The following is a 20,512-nucleotide window of genomic DNA, read 5'->3' as shown; positions in this document are numbered from 1 at the left end:
GGTCAGAGTTTTGTTTGGTTTCTTCAAATACTACAGGCGTTTTTTTTTTTTTTTTTTTTTTTTCTTTTCTTTGTAGGATGGAAGAAAAGACTACTGACAGCAGCTTGGGATTTTTGTTTTTAAAGACATTTTCCACTCGGTGGGATGGGAGGGGGGGCACAATTTGTATTTACTGTATGCAGTGTTCCTCTACTGAGGGTAGTGGAAACTAAATAGCCAAACAGTGGTAATCCTTGCTTAATTAACAGGAAGAAAAGGAAACTAATGGGAAATACAGGAAAGAGGAAAATGCTGGGAAAAAAAAAAAAAAAAAAAAAAAACCCTTGCCAAAAGGTTAAAGAACTAGGATCCAGAAGAGAGAGTTTATTTCATAAAAACAGCAAAGGACAAGGCACGGGAATAAAAGTAGACTGGATGTCATATCATATACCACTGGTGTTCTTACCAGGTCTGCAATAACCAGATTCAGAAACAAGTTTGAAGACCAATTAATTCAACTCCTTTTGTTTGTTAACTGCTGAGAAAACAGGACCAGGGAAAGCAAGAGATTTACTTAGAAGTAGTACCAAAAACTGAGTTTGCTCCTGATCTAACATTCTTTTCATCAATACAGAACCAAAGAGGACCTAGTTTATTCACTAAAATATAAATACAAACATACACACACACAAAACAAGTATTTTCTATTTGGTGGTGGTAGAGGTTGTGGGGATACAATGAATCAGGTAAGAGTAATCTGAAATTGTTGATATTACCTAATTCTAAAACAAAGTAAAGTATCGAAATACCTGAGCACCACTATAATTAAAACACTGTAGTACTGGCATATGATTAAACAAACAGATCAATGGGGCCGAATCAAAGCTCAGAAACAGACTTCAAATATCAACAGCAGTTAATAGTGTTAGGACAATCATACATTTGAAAGAAGAAAAAATTGGAGCCACGTTTCACACAAAATATGAAATTTTTCATGTAACAAGAAAATAAAGGGCTGGGAAGATAGCTCAGTTGGTAGAGTGCTTGCCTTGCAAGCACAAGGCCCTGGGTTCAATCCCCAGCACCGCAAAAAAAAAAAAAAAGAAAATATAGCTGAATTCCTTTATAATCTGGAGGCAGGACACATTCCTAGCTAAGAATCAAAATCTAAAAGCAATAAAAAGAAAAGGAAAATTCAATTATATAAAACCTTTAAAAGGCAAAAACCTAAAAGCATTATTTACAAAATCAAAAGAAAAATGGCAAACTAGAAAAATAATTGTACCTAAATTAAGACAAGAGTGCTAATATATCTAAAATTTTTAAAAAGTCCTAAATATGAGGGGATACAAAACAACACAAATGTGCAAAATATATAAAAGATAGTCACAGAAGGCTTGAGATACACACACACACACACACACACACACAAACACACACACAGAGATAAACAACCTTCCTCATAATTAGACAGATGCATTTAAAATTACTCTGACATGCTGCTAATCTATTGGTTTGATATGAATCTAAAAGTTCAAAAATGAAGTCTACGGTTATTCTATACTGAACTAGTCACCCTGATATACTGCTAGTCAGATTGTGAAATTCCTCTAAAGAGAGGAATCTGGTAATATAAGGAAAAATTCCAAATGCATTCTTTCCCTTTTACCCAGCAATCCTACTTCTAAGAATCCTTTTAAAACCATCACTGAGAAATGCATGAAATTATTTAAGTACAAGGGTAGTTTCTTGTGGCATTATTTGTAATAGTAAAAGTCTGGAAGCAACTCAGATGTGTTCACCAATAGAGGATGGTTGAACAAGCGATGGTACATTCCCAAATGGAGTACCAAGCATCATGAAATGAATGAAACAGATTCCTATGTATTGAGATGAAGAGATCTTCGAAATCTATTATTAAGAAAAAAAAAGTTAAATAACAGTATATATGGTATGCGACCTTTCACATAAGGGGGGATAAAAACATAAAATACACATACATTCATATTTATGTTTGTAAAAAGAAATACAAATAAATTTAGTTGTTAAAATACAACTAAAAGCTAATAAAAATAATCACCAATAGGAGAAGAAAACAGGATGAAGCGGTCAGAGAAGCAAGATTTCTGTCAATAGTCCTTGTTGCATAACTTTGACCTGAGTGATTCCCTAAAAATTGAAAAATGAAAGAAAAAACAAACCTGATATGATTTGGATGTGAGGTGCCCCCCAAAAGCTCATATGTGAGAATGCAAGAAAATTTAGAAATGAAATGACGGGTTATGAGAGCCTTAACCCAATCAGAGAATTAATCCCCCTGCAAGGGATTAACTATTCAGTGATAACTGAAGGCGGATAGGATGTGGCTGGAGGAGGTAGGTCCCTGGGGGTGTGCTTTTGTGGCATATATTTTCTATCTAGCTAGTGGAGTCTCTCTCTGCTTCCAGCTGTATTATTTTGAGCCATTCCCTCTGCCACACTCTTCTGTCCTTATGTTCTACCTCGCCTCAGGCCCTCTATGACTAGACCTTTGAAACCCTAAGCCCCCAAATAAACATTTCCTCTGCTAAATGTTCTTTGTCAGGTCTTTTGGTCACAGCAGTGAAAAAACTGACTAAAACACTAACTTTATGTCAAATTTGTGATACAGAAATATAAAGAAAATAATTATTTCAAGTTGCATTAGAACATAGAATTGAAGCTGGGCATAGTGGTATATGCCTAAATCCTAGCAACTCAGGAGGCTGATAATGGAGGATTTCAAATTTGGGGCCAGTCTCACCAACCTTATCAAGACCCTGTTTCAAAATAAAAAATAAAAAGGACAGGGTATGTAGCTTAGTTGCCCAAGGGCCCTTAGGTTCATTCCACAGTACCAAAACCAAAACAAAACAAACCCCCTCCAAAACCAACCAACCAAACAAACAAAAAAAAAAAAAAAAAAACAGAATTGACCATATGCCATTAGTGAAATATATTCTAAGAATACAGCTATAAAGAAATCTTTAACTTTATTCAATAGTCTGTAATCCAGTTATAGCAGTACTGGCATTATTTTCAAACTATTGTGGGATGATGTAACCAAGCAATTATGTTAACACTGTTAGGAAATATGGGGGACAGAAGAACAAATTAATTTTTTCCAAACAAGCAAACAGATTAATCCAGAATCAAGGACAGCTAGAGAACTGAAGGGAAAAAAAGGAGTGGGGAAATGGGTGAAGAAACTGATACACTTGGATTTTGATGTGATGATTTCTATTTTGTCAGTTCTTCCACTTTTTGTTTATTTGTTTTGGTTTCAATACCAGGGATTAAACCCAGAGGCACTTTACCACTGAGCAACATCCCCAGCCCTTTTTTATATTTCATTTTTAGACAGGGTCTCACTAACTTGCTTAGGGCTTCACTAAATTGCTGAGGCTGGCCTTACAATCCTCCTGCCCTAGCCTCCCAAGCTGCTGGGATTACAGGTGTGCACCACCATGCCCGGCTCTTCCATACCATTTTTTTTTTTTTTTGCGTGGTGCTGGGGATTGAACCCAGGGCCTTGTGCTTGCAAGGCAAGCACTCTGCCAACTGAGCTATATCCCCAGCCCTCTTCCATGCTTTTAAAATGCTTCATTGATTATTGTTTTCAGAAGGAAGTTCAGCCAATATACCTAAACTTTTTATTGGATAAGCATCCCTAATCCAAAAATCCAATGCTATGTTCACACAACAAAAGTTTTAGATTTCAGAGCATTTCAGATTTCAGATTAGGAACACTTAACTGGTAAAGTCTCTGCACATATTCCAAAACACACACACATATACATACACACACACAAAACCATCTGAAATCTGAAACACTTCTGGTCCCAAGCATTTCAGATAAGGGATATTCAATCTGTACCAAAAACAGACAATACTTTGACTTTTGATTATTTGAGACAACTGTCATTAACTTGAGAAATTAAAAAAAAAAAAACTGAAGCTATTGGTTAACACAAGCTAGCCATTTCCTGGCTGGTGGTCTGTTATATTTTTTGCAGTGTTGAGGTAATATATCCTAGGACACAAAAGAACATGTAAATTAATTTACTGATTAATCTAGAATAGTTACACAAATAGATATATTTCTTGACCTTGGTAGACTCACCTAAAAAGGTAATTTATGTGTCTAAATAGTAATCTAAGATAAGCTGTAATAAACAATTAAGCCTCTAAAGAACTATTCTATTTTCAATAATAGTAATATAGAATTATATTATGAGAATTTCTAAAAATATAAGAACATAAGAATAATATGAAGCAACACAGCATTTCCCCAAACCTGAAATGAAAACACTGTCAAAATAAAAACATTGCATTAAAAGTTTATATTATATGCAATGGAATTTAATCCCAACACAGACTAAACCCAAATTCATTGAATCTATCAGTTACCTATACAACATTTTCTTTCTTTCAAATGAAAGTACTAGTGAATAGGAATGGTCAACTCTACTTCCTCAAGCAAAAGAAAGACAGAACTTTGAATGTCAAAGGCAATCCATTCTCTATTTCCATAACAATACTGCTGCATGTAATATTTTTTAACACATTTTCCCCCCAGTACTGGAGACTGAACCCAGTGAGGTCCTTTTTTAAAACAATTTTATTTTGAGACAGGATCATGTTCAGTCGCCTGGCTGGCTTAGAATTTGTGATCCATTTGCCTCAGTCTCTTCAATCACTGGGATTACAGGCACACACCTCTGCACCTGGCTACAGGTTATTTTTAAACACTATGACTGATAACTGGTTTCTGAAATCCATACAAAGAATCTAGAGTCCAAATGAATCCTCAAAATAAAGTGGCAATAAAGCACCTAATCGGTAATAAATTTCTGATGTTGCAGACTTTTAAAATGTAGATACTTTTTGAGGAACATTAATTTTATATAAAAGGTAACTTCTAGAGTATAGTCTCTTTTCTAAGAATATAAGCTACAAACTGAGCATGGTGGCATACGCCTATAATCCCAGTGGCACAGGAGGCTGAGGCGAGAGGATCATAAGTTCAAGGCCAACTTCAGCAACTAAGCCAGACCCTATCTCAAAATAAAAAATAAAATAAAAATTAATTTTTAATAATTACTGGTTTTCAAACGATGAGAATTTGTAATGAATATACCATAACTTGTTTTCTAAGGTAAACTGGACATTCTAGAAATTAGATTTCAGTTTTAACAGATTACTATACAATCAATCTACTAAGGAGTGGAGTAAGTTTTCATAAATCTAATCTCATTTTATAACATTCATGAGTTTTCTCTTTCACATAGTTCATGTAATTTTAAATCTATAAGCTTTCTCAGAAACATAAAATATGAAGTCTTAATAAATCTTTTGAAATTGACATTACTATTATTATTATTGTTTTGTACCAGAGAGTGAACCCAGGGCACTAAAACAACTGAGCCACATCCCCAGTCCTTTTTATTCTTTTAATTTTAAGACAGGGCTGAGGCTGACTTTGAACTTGCAATCCTCCTGCCTCAGCCTCCTATGCCACTAGGATTATAGGTATGTACCACCATGCCTGGCAACACTATTATTTCTAAGACATAAAATTAAACAAATGGTCATTCACATACCACCAAAAATATCTCTGGCAAAAACAACACTTATATTCACTTACCACCCATAATAAGTTTCATGAAGAAAAATGTTTAACTTCAAATACACAAAATATAAAACATTTATTTTTACCATGGGAAATTAAAATTAAAAGCAGAAGGTGTTCATTTTAAAGGCATTTTAATTTAAAATTTTATTTTAAATCAAATAAAATGGGTTTGAGTCCCAGTACTGCAAAATAAAAAGCAAAAATGAAATGGCTTGTGTGTAGCTTGGGTCAAATGATCCTTCATATCAGAAAGACAAAGACAAATAATCTCAATTGCTTCTGTACCTCCTACAAGGGAAGCTGAACATTTAAGTGGTTGACAAATATGAAAAACTGATTAATAATCACCATACTATATCATGATATTTTAAAAGGTAACATGACAATTTTATCATTTATAAAAAGGCAGAAATTAAAAAGTTAAATTAGTATCTTAGAAATTCATTCACAAGGAATGTCAAATCCATTTTTCACATTTTTAAATATGTAAAAAGAATGTAGAGGTATAAAAAAGAAGCACAGCTGATATTTAATGAGGAGGCCCAGCTCCAAACAAGTACATAGAAAGGAGGAAAGGCCAGCTCTAATTTACATGAGGTATTCTAATCTATAGCAAATCTGAGATACATAAGTATGCTCAATGCTGTAAATTTTTTTAAAAAATTGTCCATTTTGTTGCGTGTGCACCTCTTGCAATAAATTTGAGTCAGCACCAATGACAGCTCTGCAGTCCTCCTATGTGGTACTGATCAGGTGGTTGCAGAGCTTCAGCTCACAGCAACACAATGCAGCTGAGCAGGCAAGCACAGCCCACAGCCAGAAACGGTTCCGACTCTCCAGAACAAGACGACCTTTAAGCTTCAAGTGTCCCGGAGAAAACGAGATGCTGATGTTGAAGACGACACTATGGTAAGCTGTCATTTAAATCAGTAAGAGATGGACTTCGGAATTTTTTCCCTTTTTCTTTTTTTTTAAGAAAAAGTCAATGTTAGGATTGAATATATATTCAATAGCAGGAGTATGCACCAGGATTTGCTGCAGTATCAGTTGAGGGTTTTCTTTTTAATATGTATTCACTTTGTAAATATATATGTTTTGCCGGTAGAATTGGTATTGAAATATACAGGGGGGAAAAAAACACTTTATAAAATGTGAGGTATGGTGTTGGTCTGGATTTTTCAAGTGCCTTAAAATGTTTTTAAAGGATATTTTTATCCCAAAAAGAATAAAATTTCAAAGAATTGTTTTCATATCTAAATAAAATCTCATCCTACATACACACACAGAGTCTTACATTACTGCAGAGATTTAAAAACAACCAAAAATCCCAGACACGACAGCCATTTTTTCCCATCTGAATAAGAAAGCATATTACCAAAAACAGTAATAGCTTAAGACTTCAACTCTATTTGCAGAGAATGCTGTTTTATCATAGTAAGATTTTGAGAAGATTAATATGAAAAAAATACGGTAAAAGGAGAGAAAATAAAGGAGAAAATGCAGGAGAGAGAGAGAGAGAGAGAGAGAGAGAGAGAGAGAGAGAGAGAGAGAGAGTGTGTGTGTGTGTGTGTGTGTGTGTGTGTGTGTGTGTGTGTGGGTGGGTGGGTGGTGGTGGGGGTGGGGGGGGAGTCTCTCTTGTAACCAACATAGCCCCAATTGAAGGATTAGGCATTTGGACTATAAATGAAGGGCAGCTTTGTTAGTTTAATCACTGGAACAATTATAAAAAGACTCAGCAACAAGGAGGTTTATTGAAAATTTTGCCTAATGCTAACTGACCCATGCAGATGCTTAAACTGTATTTGCATATTAAAAGAAGGGTGTATCTGTTTGTTTCCAGGCTTTGATGGAATATCAGATATTGAAAATGTCTCCCTGCCTGTTCATCCTCCTGTTTCTCACACCTGGTATTTTATGCATTTGTCCTCTTCAATGTATATGTACAGAGAGACACAGGCATGTGGACTGTTCAGGCAGAAACTTGACTACATTACCATCTGGACTCCAAGAGAATATTATACATTTAAACCTGTCTTATAACCACTTTACTGATCTGCATAACCAGTTAACCCAATATACCAATCTGAGGACCCTGGATATTTCAAACAACAGGCTTGAAAGCCTGCCTGCTCAGTTACCTCGGTCTCTCTGGAACATGTCTGCTGCTAACAACAATATTAAACTTCTTGACAAATCTGATACTGCTTATCAGTGGAACCTTAAATATTTGGATGTTTCTAAGAATATGCTGGAAAAGGTTGTCCTCATTAAAAATACACTAAGAAGTCTTGAGGTTCTCAACCTCAGCAGTAACAAACTTTGGACAGTTCCAACCAACATGCCCTCCAAACTACACACTGTGGACCTGTCTAATAATTCCTTGACACAAATCCTTCCAGGAACATTAATAAACCTGACAAATCTCACACATCTTTACCTGCACAACAATAAGTTCACATTCATTCCAGATCAATCTTTTGATCAACTCTTGCAGTTGCAAGAGATAACCCTTCACAATAACAGGTGGTCATGTGACCACAAACAAAACATTACTTACTTACTTACGTGGATGATGGAAACAAAAGCCCATGTGATAGGGACTCCTTGTTCTAACCAGATATCATCTTTGAAGGAACATAACATATATCCCACACCTTCTGGATTTACCTCAAGTTTATTCACTGTAAGTGGGATGCAGACAGTGGACACCATTAACTCTCTGAGTATGGTAACTCAACCCAAAGTGACCAAAATACCCAAACAATATCGAACAAAGGAAACAACGTTTGGTGTCACATTAAGCAATGACACCACCTTTACTAGCACTGATAAGGCTCTGGTGCCCTATCCAGAAGATACATCTACAGAAACCATCAATTCACATGAAGCAGCAGCAGCAACTCTAACTATTCATCTCCAAGATGGAATGGTTACAAACACAAGCCTCACTAGTTCAACAAAATCATCCCCAACACCTATGACCCTAAGTATCACTAGTGGCATGCCAAAAAATTTTTCTGAAATGCCTCAACAAAGCACAACCCTTAACTTACGGAGGGAAGAAACAACTGCGAATGTAAAGACTCGCTTACCTTCTGTGGCAAGTGCTTGGGAAGTAAATGCTTCATTTCTCTTAATGCTCAATGCTATGGTCATGCTGGCTGGCTGAGGGTCTGCATTTTCTTAAACTAATGAAAGCACTCCTCCCTGATGTACAGTTGGGAAAATATGCCCCTACCTAACCAGTGATTCAAGCTATGTTAAGTATTCAAGAAAGCCAGTCTTACATTTCTGACTCTGATGTAAATGAGTAACTTGTCTTAAATAAAAGAAGTGCACAATGTCTTGGTACTTGCTGCTACTTTTCTGTCTTAAGTAAAACTAATGAATTTTTTTTTTAAATGAGACGTTTTCTTTTTAAGGCTTCAATTTATTGCACTAAATATAAAGCATCTAAACTTTAATATGTATTTTATGTATATTTACACTGTCAAACATCTGGGGAAAAAATAAAAGGTCTATGCTCATAACTGTGTCATTTGGTTTTCTAGTCATGTACACCTTGGTAGAATCAAAATGGCCTAATCATTTTTGTTCTAGGGAACCTTGGTTAAAATCTTTAAGGTGAATTAAGGATTCTTCTACTAAAGTAAAATTGTGGCTCCCACCCCTTGAACAGTTAGGCTACACCATTATTTTAGACACAAACCATAATTGTTTTAAACCTAAATGATGTCCTGCTTCTGAGGAACTCTTGGCTACTTTACAGATTATATAATGAACAAAAGCTCTTCAAAAGGGTAGAAGACACTAGGCTTTGCATTTTAATAAGGAAAGTTAAACTGTGTTTTTGCATTTAAGTATTAAAACACAATGTAATGAAAAGTTTTAGTTTAAGGACATGTAAAGGAGTAATTTTAGTATATATTTAACAGACCATTTACAAAAAACTTAAAAATATTTACAAAATTAAATCCTACTACTATTGGACCACTCCAAGGGAGGGAGGGAGAAGAGGAAGAAGGGAAAAGAGATGGAATTCATCTGGTGCTATAACCAGGTAATAAACTCAATAAAGCCACAGACTGAGGAGTAGGGCTGGACATGGGACAGATTTGACACTCCAAACTGTACTGGAATTCCATTTAGAAAAAATTGAGAATTTTCTATAAATACAAAAGTGAGTTACCTTATAAATTAGTGACAAACACAAGAAATAGTCAAGAATCAGCAAAAGAAGCCCTGAAAGAAGGACAGATTAAAATGCAAGATAGCACAGCATAACTGAAATGAATAAGCCTCAAATGAGGTATTTAATTTGTGAAACATAAGGAACAATCTATAATTTCAAGCATCCCCGGAGTTGGAATAAAAGTACAGAAAGAAATTTTTATGCTCCTTCCTAAGCAAGTTTTAAAATTCAGATAGTATAATTTCCTGGTTTAAGAATACTTCTACTCAGAGACAAAGAAAAGTAACAACATTCTAATGTTCTCTTTCTCTCCTTTCCTTTTCAAGGAGAAACCTTATCTGCCATATCACCTTAATTGGCTTACCATATTAGGGAATCTCACCATGAGGAAAAGGGGTTAAACAAGTCCCTTAAAATGTTAAAATACATTACCTTTTCAAACAAGCATGGTCATTTCTCCCTTCCAAACACTGATATAGTATCTTCACCATGCACGGCAGAATCTAGTCCCTACTCTACCACAACTTGTGTCCTCTTTAAAAAAATACATACACTGGGGCTGGAGTTGTGGCTCAATGGCAGAGCACTTGGCTGGCATGTGTGAGGCCCTGGGTTCGATAGTCAGCACCACATATAAATAAAAAAATAAAATAAAAGATCCACTGGCAACTAAAAATATATTTTAAAAAAACATACACTAAGGGGCTGGGGATATAGCTTAGAGTGCTTGCCTCGCAAGCACAAGGCCCTGGGTTCAATTCCCAGCACCGCAAAACAAAAAACAAACAAAAAAAAAAAACCACACTATATTCCACAAGAAGTGGGTTTCTTAGAAGTTACTGCCCTTTATTCTGAGGGTGCCAAGGATTCAATGTTGTCTTAGAATTCCTATGGGAAAAGGTAGTAGGAGGTAAAATTATGGACTACAGAATCAGGATTACCTACGGATTATGTCAATCCTACTGGTATATGCAGAAAATGTAGAGGAAAAACTTAGTAAATATATAAGTACCATATATGTCAACTATTCAGACTCTATGACCTTAGGGAGAAGTATGACCCAGTCTTAAAGTAGAAAATACTTTCCTCTAAGAAAATTAGACACTGGTTATTAATGAGGGGGCTCATTATTTGCCATTACATACTATATTACTGGACTCTGTAAACATTTCAAAATTCAGTAGTTCTCAGTATCTATGCCTCAAGTTCATGAGACATATAAATATATGTCTATATATGTCAATATATATGATGTCTTATGATTGTTCAAGATTTTTCAACTTTACAATGGTGTTATAATGTACCCGTACAACCATTCTGTTTTTCACATTCAGTATAGTATTCAATAAATTACATGAGATATTCAAAACTTTATTATAAAAGGGGTTTGTGTTAGATGATTCTGCCCAACTGTAAGTGAATGCAAGCATTCCACACACATTTAACATTAGGCTAAGTTATGATGTTCGGTAAGTTAAATCTACTAAACGCATTTTGGGTTTGTGATATTTTCAACTTACACAGAGTTTCCTGGAACATAACCCCCTGATAAGTTGAACTGTTATATATAAATATATATCTATCTCCACTCCTCTATCCCTGAGGTTTGGTTCTATTTCATAAGTAACTTGCCTCTGCCACTTCCAGCTATACAACTAAAAAGTTACTGCTCTATGTCAGTTTCCTCATCTATGAAATGGGCTAACATAACATAGTGGGGTTTTTCTCAGTATTAAATAACATCATTCACAAAAGCCTACACAATATCTTGGCCACTCATATGTGCTTTTCAATAATTTTTCATAACAATGCTATGAAGCAATAGCAAATTCCTTTAAATAACACTAAAAATGTAAAAATGTCAGTCAACCTAAAATCTTTTATAGTCATTCCTTGTAAAATATATTTTAAAAACTAGATAAGGAATAAAACCATGTATTGTAAATCACAGCCAATATTACGCTGCTGAAGAGTAAGGTTTTTGTTTGTTTTTGTTTTCAAATGCAGAAAATAAGATGATATTAGTTATACTATGTTAAAATAAGATTAGTTATTAGTTATATGTTCTTAGTTATATGGCCCTTATTACACATAAATATCCATTTTGGTACAAGTAGCACAGAACAAGAGCATCATGAAACCCTCCCACCCCTAAGGAGGACAAGCAACTACAAATCTCAGCTATATTATGAAGAGTAAATTATTGATGAACATTACTAGGTATATACCCAGACTAGATTAAGACAGTAAACTAAGGTTCCTCCATTCATTTATCCATTCATTTTCTTTCTCTTTTTTACCCCTGGTACTAGGGATTGAACCCAGGGGATATTTACCATTGATCCACAACCCCAGCCCTTTTTAGACACAGGGCCTCTCTAAATTGCTGAGGCAGGGCTGGGACTCAAAATCTCCTCATGCCTCAGCCTCCCAAATCTCTGGGATTGCAGGCATAAGCCACTGCACCCAGCTCTCCATTCATTCTTTCAACTCGAACAAATATTAAGTTGGTACCTGGAACATAACCAAGGCTAAATAAAGAAGACACATCTTGACTGAATATTGTAAAGCTGCAATTATTTCCAACATAATCTATGGATTAAATCAAAATTCTCAATTACAATATTTTTGGGACATGAAATATTTAAGGTCATTTGGAAAAATACATAAGTAAGAACAGAAAATGAAAGAGTAGAAATATCTTAGCCTTTCCTAAGAGGAAAATTATGTATCAACTACCATGATGAAGACAGAAAGATAGTAACATAAAAATAGGAAGGGTTTGGGGCAGTAGCTCAGTGCTTGCTTGCACAATACCCTAGGCTTGATCTCCTGTACCACCAAAAACAAAAACAAAGACACAATACAGAAATGATAACACAATTAGAACATAGTACACATAAGAACTCAATATATGACAAAGTTCTTCTTATTAGTTGTAAAACACCAGTAAATTAGCTCTGTGCCTAGTTCTCAAACTTGGTTAAATTTAGAAAAAACAAAATCAGAAATAAAAAGGAAAAGAAAAGTGTCAATAAATAACTGCTGACAAAAATTGCAAAATAGTACAATTTAATGCTCAACTCATGTGATACACAAACATATTGAACTATAAAAGATAATATTAACAAGGAAATCATAAAATCAGAATTTAAAAACATTTATAAATCTCTGGGTAGAAGACTTTTTTGTCTTTAATTAGAAAAAAAAATTCACAAATCAGCAAAACCTTTCAAATTTATGATTTAACAAATCTGATAAAAAATATTCAAATAGAATACCATAAAGGAGATTGTTAATGAGGAGTTTATACAATTAGTAAGAATATTAAGATTTCTGATGGATAAATGGGCAAAAGGACACAAATAGGATGTTTGCAAGATAGAGAGCCTGGTAGTCAATAAATATTATGGGAATATGACCAACCACATAAACTGAGAAACAATAAAAATATAATGTCATTTATTACTTTAAAATAGCAAGCAATTTTTTAAAGTAATAAAACCCCAAACTAGGGAAGGTAAAGTGAAATGGCCACATTCACATACTAGCACAGTTCTTTTGACAGCAATTTGTCATTTAATCAGAACCCCAAATTCTAGGTAAATCACTGCTTGTTTGCTGGAACTGGCACTCTCTCTTAGTGCCAGGGACTGAACCCATGGTCTTGCACATGCTAGCCAGGAACTCCACTACTAGAGATGAGCTATTTCTCTAGTCTAACAACATTTGTTTCTAACAGCAAGGAAAATGGAAACACTATATATTCACCATCAGGAAATTGATTAAGTAAATGTCAACACTCTAACCAAAACACTGTGTGACCAAAAAGTTTTTTTCAAGTTTGAAATGTGGGGTTGGAGTTGTGACTCAGTGGTAGAGTACTTGTCTGGCATGTGTGAGGCCCTAGGTTCAATACTCAGTACAACATACAAATAAATAAAATAAAAAATACATTGATAACTAAAAAAAAAATTCTTAAAAATGTTTAAAAGTTTTGAAATGTGGAAAATGCAAATATTAGAAAGACAAGCAAAAATTATAGGCTATAAACACGCAAGCTATAGAATTCTATGAAAACAACAAAAGAAGCCAGGCACAGTCCTACATGCCTGGAATTCCAGTTACTCAGGCAGGAGAGGGAGGAGGATGGCAAGCTCAGCAACTTAAGCCTCAGCAACCTAGTGAAATCTTGCCTAAAAATCAGAAAATAAAAGGATCCAGATGTGGTAGTGCATGTCTGTAGTCCCAGTGACTCAGAAGGCTAAGACAGGAGGATCACAACTCAAGGTCAGCCTCAGAGTTTGTGAGATCCTGACCCAAAAGAAAAAATGAAAAAGGCTAGGAACATAACTCAGTGGGGAAAAGTACCCCTGGGTTAAATCCCCAGTACCAAAATAAATAAATAAAATGGGCATTAAATTGAACTATTTTCCAATTTTGAATCTGTGGTAGAGCACACCTAGATTCAATGGGAGTGGGGAAAAGGAAAAAGAAAACAAGAAGAAATAAAACCAGGGAGGTAAGGGGAAAGTATTGAAGAGTGATATTGGCCAGATTATATTGTTATATTGTGTGCATGTACAAATATGTAACAACAAATCCCATCATTATGTTCAACTAAAATGCACCAATAAAAAATGTGGAAAAAGAAAAAATATATATACCAAAACGTGAACAGAGTATATCAAGTATGTCTTATTATCTGCCTTGTCCTTGAAAAATGGAAGGGATCTAAGAAAATTAATTGTTGGAGTATCTGTCCAAGGGATCTAGGTTGAGTAGGAAAACAAGAAAAATAAGAGGTCAGATGAAGTGTAAACAGGTAGGTATGGTCAAGAAATTAGAGTTTATCATGAAGTTTGAAGATGAGAAATACAAAGAGTCACTAAAAAGAAATTAGAAATACAGAGGCACAATCAAAATTCTTCAAAGCACACACATACTGTATCAGCTTAATTTAGCTACTGCAGCTTCCTTTTATGATACTATTTTAAATTTTTCCAGTCCCCTCACATTCCATAGTTCAAAAAAGCAAAACTCTATTTATTCACCACACTCTCTCTTGTCATCAGGCTTTCTGAAATGCTGCATGTCCTACATGCTATACTCCTTTCCCTCTTCTTACCCAAATAACCCTAGTCATCTTTTTAATTTTAGCTTATCTATCACATCCTCCCAAGTTTCTTTTTTTGACCAGCTTTATCCGAACTTATAGATAAAAATACAGAAAGAATAAACATAAATCAAAGCTGTCTTATTTGACAGTCAGTTATAGCATAATTTAGGTCAATTTTAGCATCAAAGTCCTAAGAATACAGAGATCAAATAAAAAAAGGAGGGATTTGGCTAGGCTACTATTTGTCCAATAAGAAGTTAGCAGTTGCAAGTTATGCTAGCAACAATCTCAGAGAATTAATAAGTAATGATTATTAATTCTGATAATTGTGAACAATTCAGTATGGTAAACTGTTCAAGGGAAGTCAGTCAGGAAAGTAAAAACATATTACTTTAATGTGTTAAGCACGCTTTGAAAACTGTGATGCAAAGCGAAGTCTTTAAGAAGCTCAACTTTAAAACATGCCATTTTGATTCAACAGCTCCCAGTCCATTCAATATATTTAAGAGCTCAGTGAGATACATCCATTTATCCTTACCTAGAATTCCTGGTCTGAGATTCTGAATTTACTCAAAGTTATTGATAAGCTTGAAGTACGAAAATTAAACATACATATTGCTTGGTTCTTATCTGATCAAAATAATTCTAAACATATTTAAAGAGCATTATGGTTTAATAGAAACAGCATGATAGAAAGTTTTGTCACCTATATTCCATGTTAAATTCTTGGACAAGTGATTGTACCTTTTGGTAAAATAATAACTATTAAAAAATGTACCACAGGGTGTTTTAAGTAATAGATTAAATCATATATAGTAAACACTCTGTAGGTGCTAAACATTTTTTAATTTTCTTTTTTTAATTTGTTCTAATTAGTTATACATGATAGTACAATGCATTTTGACACATCATACATAAATGGAGTGTAATTTCTCATTCTTCTGGTTGTTCACAATGTAGTATCACACCAGTTATATAGTTATGTATGTACATAGGGTACTAATGTCAGATTCATTTTACTATTGCTATATAAGCATTTTAATAATTACTATTGTTCCCTGTATAAGAGATTCTTGAATAATTAACAAGATTAGGAACAAATATGAATGAACCAGGGCTTTTCATTTACAGGATCTGTTTTTTATTTATTCCATGGTAAATATAATTTAGCAATAAAAAACAAGATATCTCAATATTTTGCATGGATATTACAAGGTCAAGGATCAATTAATCTGATGAAATACTCATACCAGGAAACTTAGCTTTTCCACTTTGTATTATTTTGTTGCCCATAGTCACAGTTTAAACAAACTGAACTGAACTCTGGCACTGAGGGCATTTAAATGTCTGTTAAATACTTGCCTCGACAGCAAAGAAACTAAGATTTAGTGGCTTTTCATCAAGAAAGTGTGCGTGGGGGGGGGGGCACATCAATAAGGGAAAAAAGGATGCCATATCACAATAACCACTGGAAAAGCCCTCAACTGCCAACCAAAGCCTTAGTGACCATTATCACATCTGAGATGTTATATAGGACTAAGAGTATCTGGCACGTAACCACAGGCATCTACCAGCTGTATTACTTAGACTTTAGCTATTCAATTGTATTTCCTCATACCAATGACAAACAATCAAAGAAAGCAAATAACTGTTTAAAAACAATATCATCTATTTTATTGGATATCTCAACATGGTATGGCTTTGCTACAATGATCACATCAAATCCCTCTTGCTTTCATGACATACTTTCATGAAATACTATGAGTCTTTTATTCTGACTTTAAGTTCTATAAGAAAGCTGCAGGTCATTCACTATTAACTTAAGAGAGACATTTTGAAAGCCCAAGTTTTGGTAAGATATATCCAAACTAATCAAAGACGGGCTGGGGATGGGACTCAATGCTCGAGTGCTTATCTAATATGTGTGAGCCTTGGGTTCAATTCCCAGTACTGCAAAACAAAAAATTAAATTAAATCAATGAGTCATTTGAAACTAGGAAAATACCTATATTCATATATTAACTATCAGATGACTGTAAACTGACTTTAACTTTGAACATAACTAAGAACAATACACCTAAATTTCTTTATAGTTCATCAAAGCAGTTATGGTGAGTTATAGTTCATCAAAGCAGTTATTCCAATGACACCAGCATTACTGAAAATATTTTGGGGCCCTTTTCAAATGCCACTAAAAACCAATTTGTAATTTAACACCAAAAAAAAAAAAAAAAAAAAAAAAAACCCCTCATTTTAGGCTGGGCATGGTGGTGCATGCCTGTAATCCCAGCAACTATGGAGGCTGAGGCAGGAGGATAACAAGTATGAAGCCACCTTCAACAATTTAGCAAGACCCTGTTTCAAAATTTAAAAAGGCTGGGAATGTAGTTCAGTAGTAGAGAGTCCTGGCAATCCCCTACAGTACTGCATAGAACTAAACTAAATCAAACCAAACCAAACAAAAACAAAAACCTTCCAAATGAAAAACAAAACAACTACAACAACAAAAAAACAGTATTACTAAACTTGACTAAACTTGGTATTTTGTTTACCACAAAAGCTTTCAAGTTTGAAGATTTTCCTACCACATTCTAAAATGATGTGCTTCAGACTTTGACAGCACTTCTAAAACTTTACTTCTCTAAAATGATGTACTGGGCTAGGGAGATAGCTCAGTCAGTAGAGTTCTTGCCTTGCAAGCACAAGGCCCTGGGTTTGATCCCCAGCACCACAAAAAAAAAAAAAAAAAAAAGGTAAAATGATGTACTAAAAGGCAGCATGGTTTGAAGTAAATATATTGCCTCCACCTATGACTATTCTGTAGGGAGTAACATTCATTTGGATGTATTTATTCTTACATGCTTATTTTAGAACTTTTCCAAATTGTTTAAAATAATCAAACCTTGTACATATCTCTCAGGATTGTTTTCTGTCAAGGATTGCATACTTACCTGAAAAAGGTGAACCATAGTTGGTTCAAAAAAATATTTGTTTTTATCGAGTAATACATGGGACTGCAATCACTAATCATCTTTTTGTATGTTTCCAGTATGTAACAAACACTAAATCATCTTAACAAAGCAAACCCTTGTTTCACTAACACCCAAAGCTACTGTACTTTTGTAAACCAAGAATCACAGAAAACAAAGCCACTCAAAAAATCTTTTGGTTCAATTCTAATCACTGGTATCAAATCAAGTATTCTTTATTCAAACTACAATCATGTGTGTATATAATTAAAACTGGTAATTAATTTCTAATCCTATCAATGATTACAAATACAATAATTAAAACCTAGGTTCATTTATTAAATGTTGCATAAAATACCACATATTCTGCTAGATTTTCTGTGTTTTTCCAGATAAAGGCATGCAAGACCTAGGAGTTTAAAAAAAGCCCACTGTGCAAACAAAAATTATATTTGAATGTAGTCATGTTATTTACTACTTAATAATAAAACTTGCTAGCCTGGGCATGGTGGTGTGCACCTGTAATCCTAGTTGCTTAGGAGGCTGAGGCAGGAGGATCTCAGTTCAAAGCCAGACTTAGCAATTTAGTGAGACCCTGTCTCAAAATAAAAAATAAAAAGGGTTGGGGATGTGACTTAATAGTTAAGCACCCCTGGGTTCAATCTGTGGTATCAAAAAAACAAAAAGACTTGCTCTGGTTTTAGTAGAGAATAGTAGAGGAGGGATTTATCAAAATTTGTCTACACAAATCTAATTAGCCAGTATTGGGTAAGGATGTGGAGAAACTTTTACACTGCCATTGTGAAAATATAGACAGGACCACTTTGAAAAACAGTGTGACTGTTCCTCTAAGGTAAAACTTTGAGTTACCATATGTCCCAGAAATTCCCCTCTTAGATACATCTAAAACAACTGAAACCATAGGTTCACACAGAAACTAATACACAAATATTTATAGGAGCACACTATTCATAATAGCCCCCTCCCCCCAAAAAAGGGAAGTAATTCCCAGTGACAGATGAATGGACAAATAAAATATAGTAAACCCATGCAGTGGAATATTATTGAGCTATAAAAAGAAATGAAGTTCTAATACATGATAGATGAACATTGAAAACATTATGTAAAGTAAAAGAAGCAAGTCACAAAACAGCACACACTGTGTGATCCCATTTATATGAAATGTCTGAACATGTAATCCACAGAAAGCAGATTAACAGTTGCTAAGTACTTGGGGAAGGGGATGAAAGGGGAGTAATTGCCAATGATTATAGGGTTTATTTTGGGAGTAATAAAAATGTTTAAAATTAGACAGTGGTAATGAATACACAACTCTGAAATGTTAAAAAATCACTACCCTATACATGTTAAAAGGGTGAATTTTATGATTTGTGAATTATGTCTTAAGTAAGACTTTAAAAAAAAACTTGTCTAGAGGAGAGGGAGTCAGATCCTGAATCAAAAGTAAAAGTTGAGTCAGGTGCAGTGGTTCACCCCCATAATCCCAGTGGTTTAGGAGGCTGAGGCAGGAGGATCACAAGTTCAAATCCAGCCTCAGCAACATAGTGAGGTCCAAGACCCTTTCTCTAAAACACAAAAACAAAAAAGGGCTGGGGACTTAGCTCAGTAGTAAAGCAGTCCTAGGTTCAATCCTCTGTATTAAGAAAAAAAAAAAAAAAAAAAGAAGTAGGAGTTGGAGAAGGCAAGGCAGGATGCCAGGCAGGGCAGAGGAGGGCAATGGTAAGATGGTCAACACAGCTAGTGCATAAGGTGGGGCATATGGTATCAAGTCTGGAGCATCCCTCTAACAGATGTTCCTCTATGCATTATGATGGTTAACTCATCTTCTATTATTCAATTTAAGTGACCAATTGAAACAAATGGTTTTTAAGATGTTTTTCTATTAATAATAGTGGCCTGGTTTTGTAGCTTTGCCAGGCCCTAGAGTCTTCTTAATAACTGCTCTCATGATACCCTCTGCAGCATATCATCAATGTACTTGCCTCAAGAACAGTCCACAAGCTCCAACACATTTACTTGGGATAAGCACCATCAGACTTCCAGAATGTAAGGCCAGCATCTAGCCTCTTACCAAAACGACTTTAATCTTTTGCATTCCTGAGTAATCTTGCAAGTGAGGTGAGCAGTATTGAGACTTGTATGAGATGCTAAGGAACAAAAGGTTTATCTTACAAACAAGAGTTTTGTTTTTTGTTTTTGTATTTCTGGTACTGGTGACTGAGCCCAGGGGCACTCTACCACTGAGCTCCACCTCCAGGTCTTTGAAGTTTTTATGAGACACCGTCTCTCTAAGTTGCTAAGGATGGCCTCGAACTTGTGATCTTCCTTCCTCAGCCTCCCAAGTCACTGGGATTACAGGTGCACACCACTATACCCAGCCACACAACAGGTTTTTTGAAGTAAGGTACATATATGATTGGGTGGTATATATAATAGGCATATGCCAGGCATGGTGGCACATACCTGATTTTCAGGAGCTCAGGAAGCTGGGGCAGGAGGATCATGAGTTTGTGACCAACCTCAGCAATTTAGTGAAGCCCAAAGTAACTTAGCAAGATCCTGTTTTTAAAAGGGCTGGA

At 34.9% G+C, this 20,512-nt stretch overlaps 2 protein-coding genes across 8 annotated transcripts in view; one reads left to right on the top strand and one right to left on the bottom strand.

Annotated features, from left to right (window-relative positions):
• NF1 (neurofibromin 1) overlaps window positions 1-20,512 on the bottom strand; it is a 257,173-nt gene that overhangs the window by 67,368 nt on the left and 169,293 nt on the right. The window lies entirely within an intron of this gene.
• On the top strand, window positions 4,267-9,162 carry OMG (oligodendrocyte myelin glycoprotein). The gene is made up of 2 exons (XM_079130477.1): window positions 4,267-6,541; window positions 7,473-9,162. The coding sequence occupies exons 1-2, from the start codon at window positions 6,539-6,541 to the stop codon at window positions 8,799-8,801; spliced, it is 1,332 nt and encodes a 443-aa protein (XP_078986603.1). The 5' UTR covers window positions 4,267-6,538; the 3' UTR covers window positions 8,802-9,162.

This window comes from Sciurus vulgaris (assembly GCF_902686455.1).
Source record: "Sciurus vulgaris genome assembly, chromosome: 3".
In the NCBI taxonomy this organism is placed as follows: Eukaryota; Metazoa; Chordata; class Mammalia; order Rodentia; family Sciuridae; genus Sciurus; species Sciurus vulgaris.
Note: the sequence above shows the minus strand (reverse complement) of the source record. Positions and strands in the feature narration are given on the sequence as shown.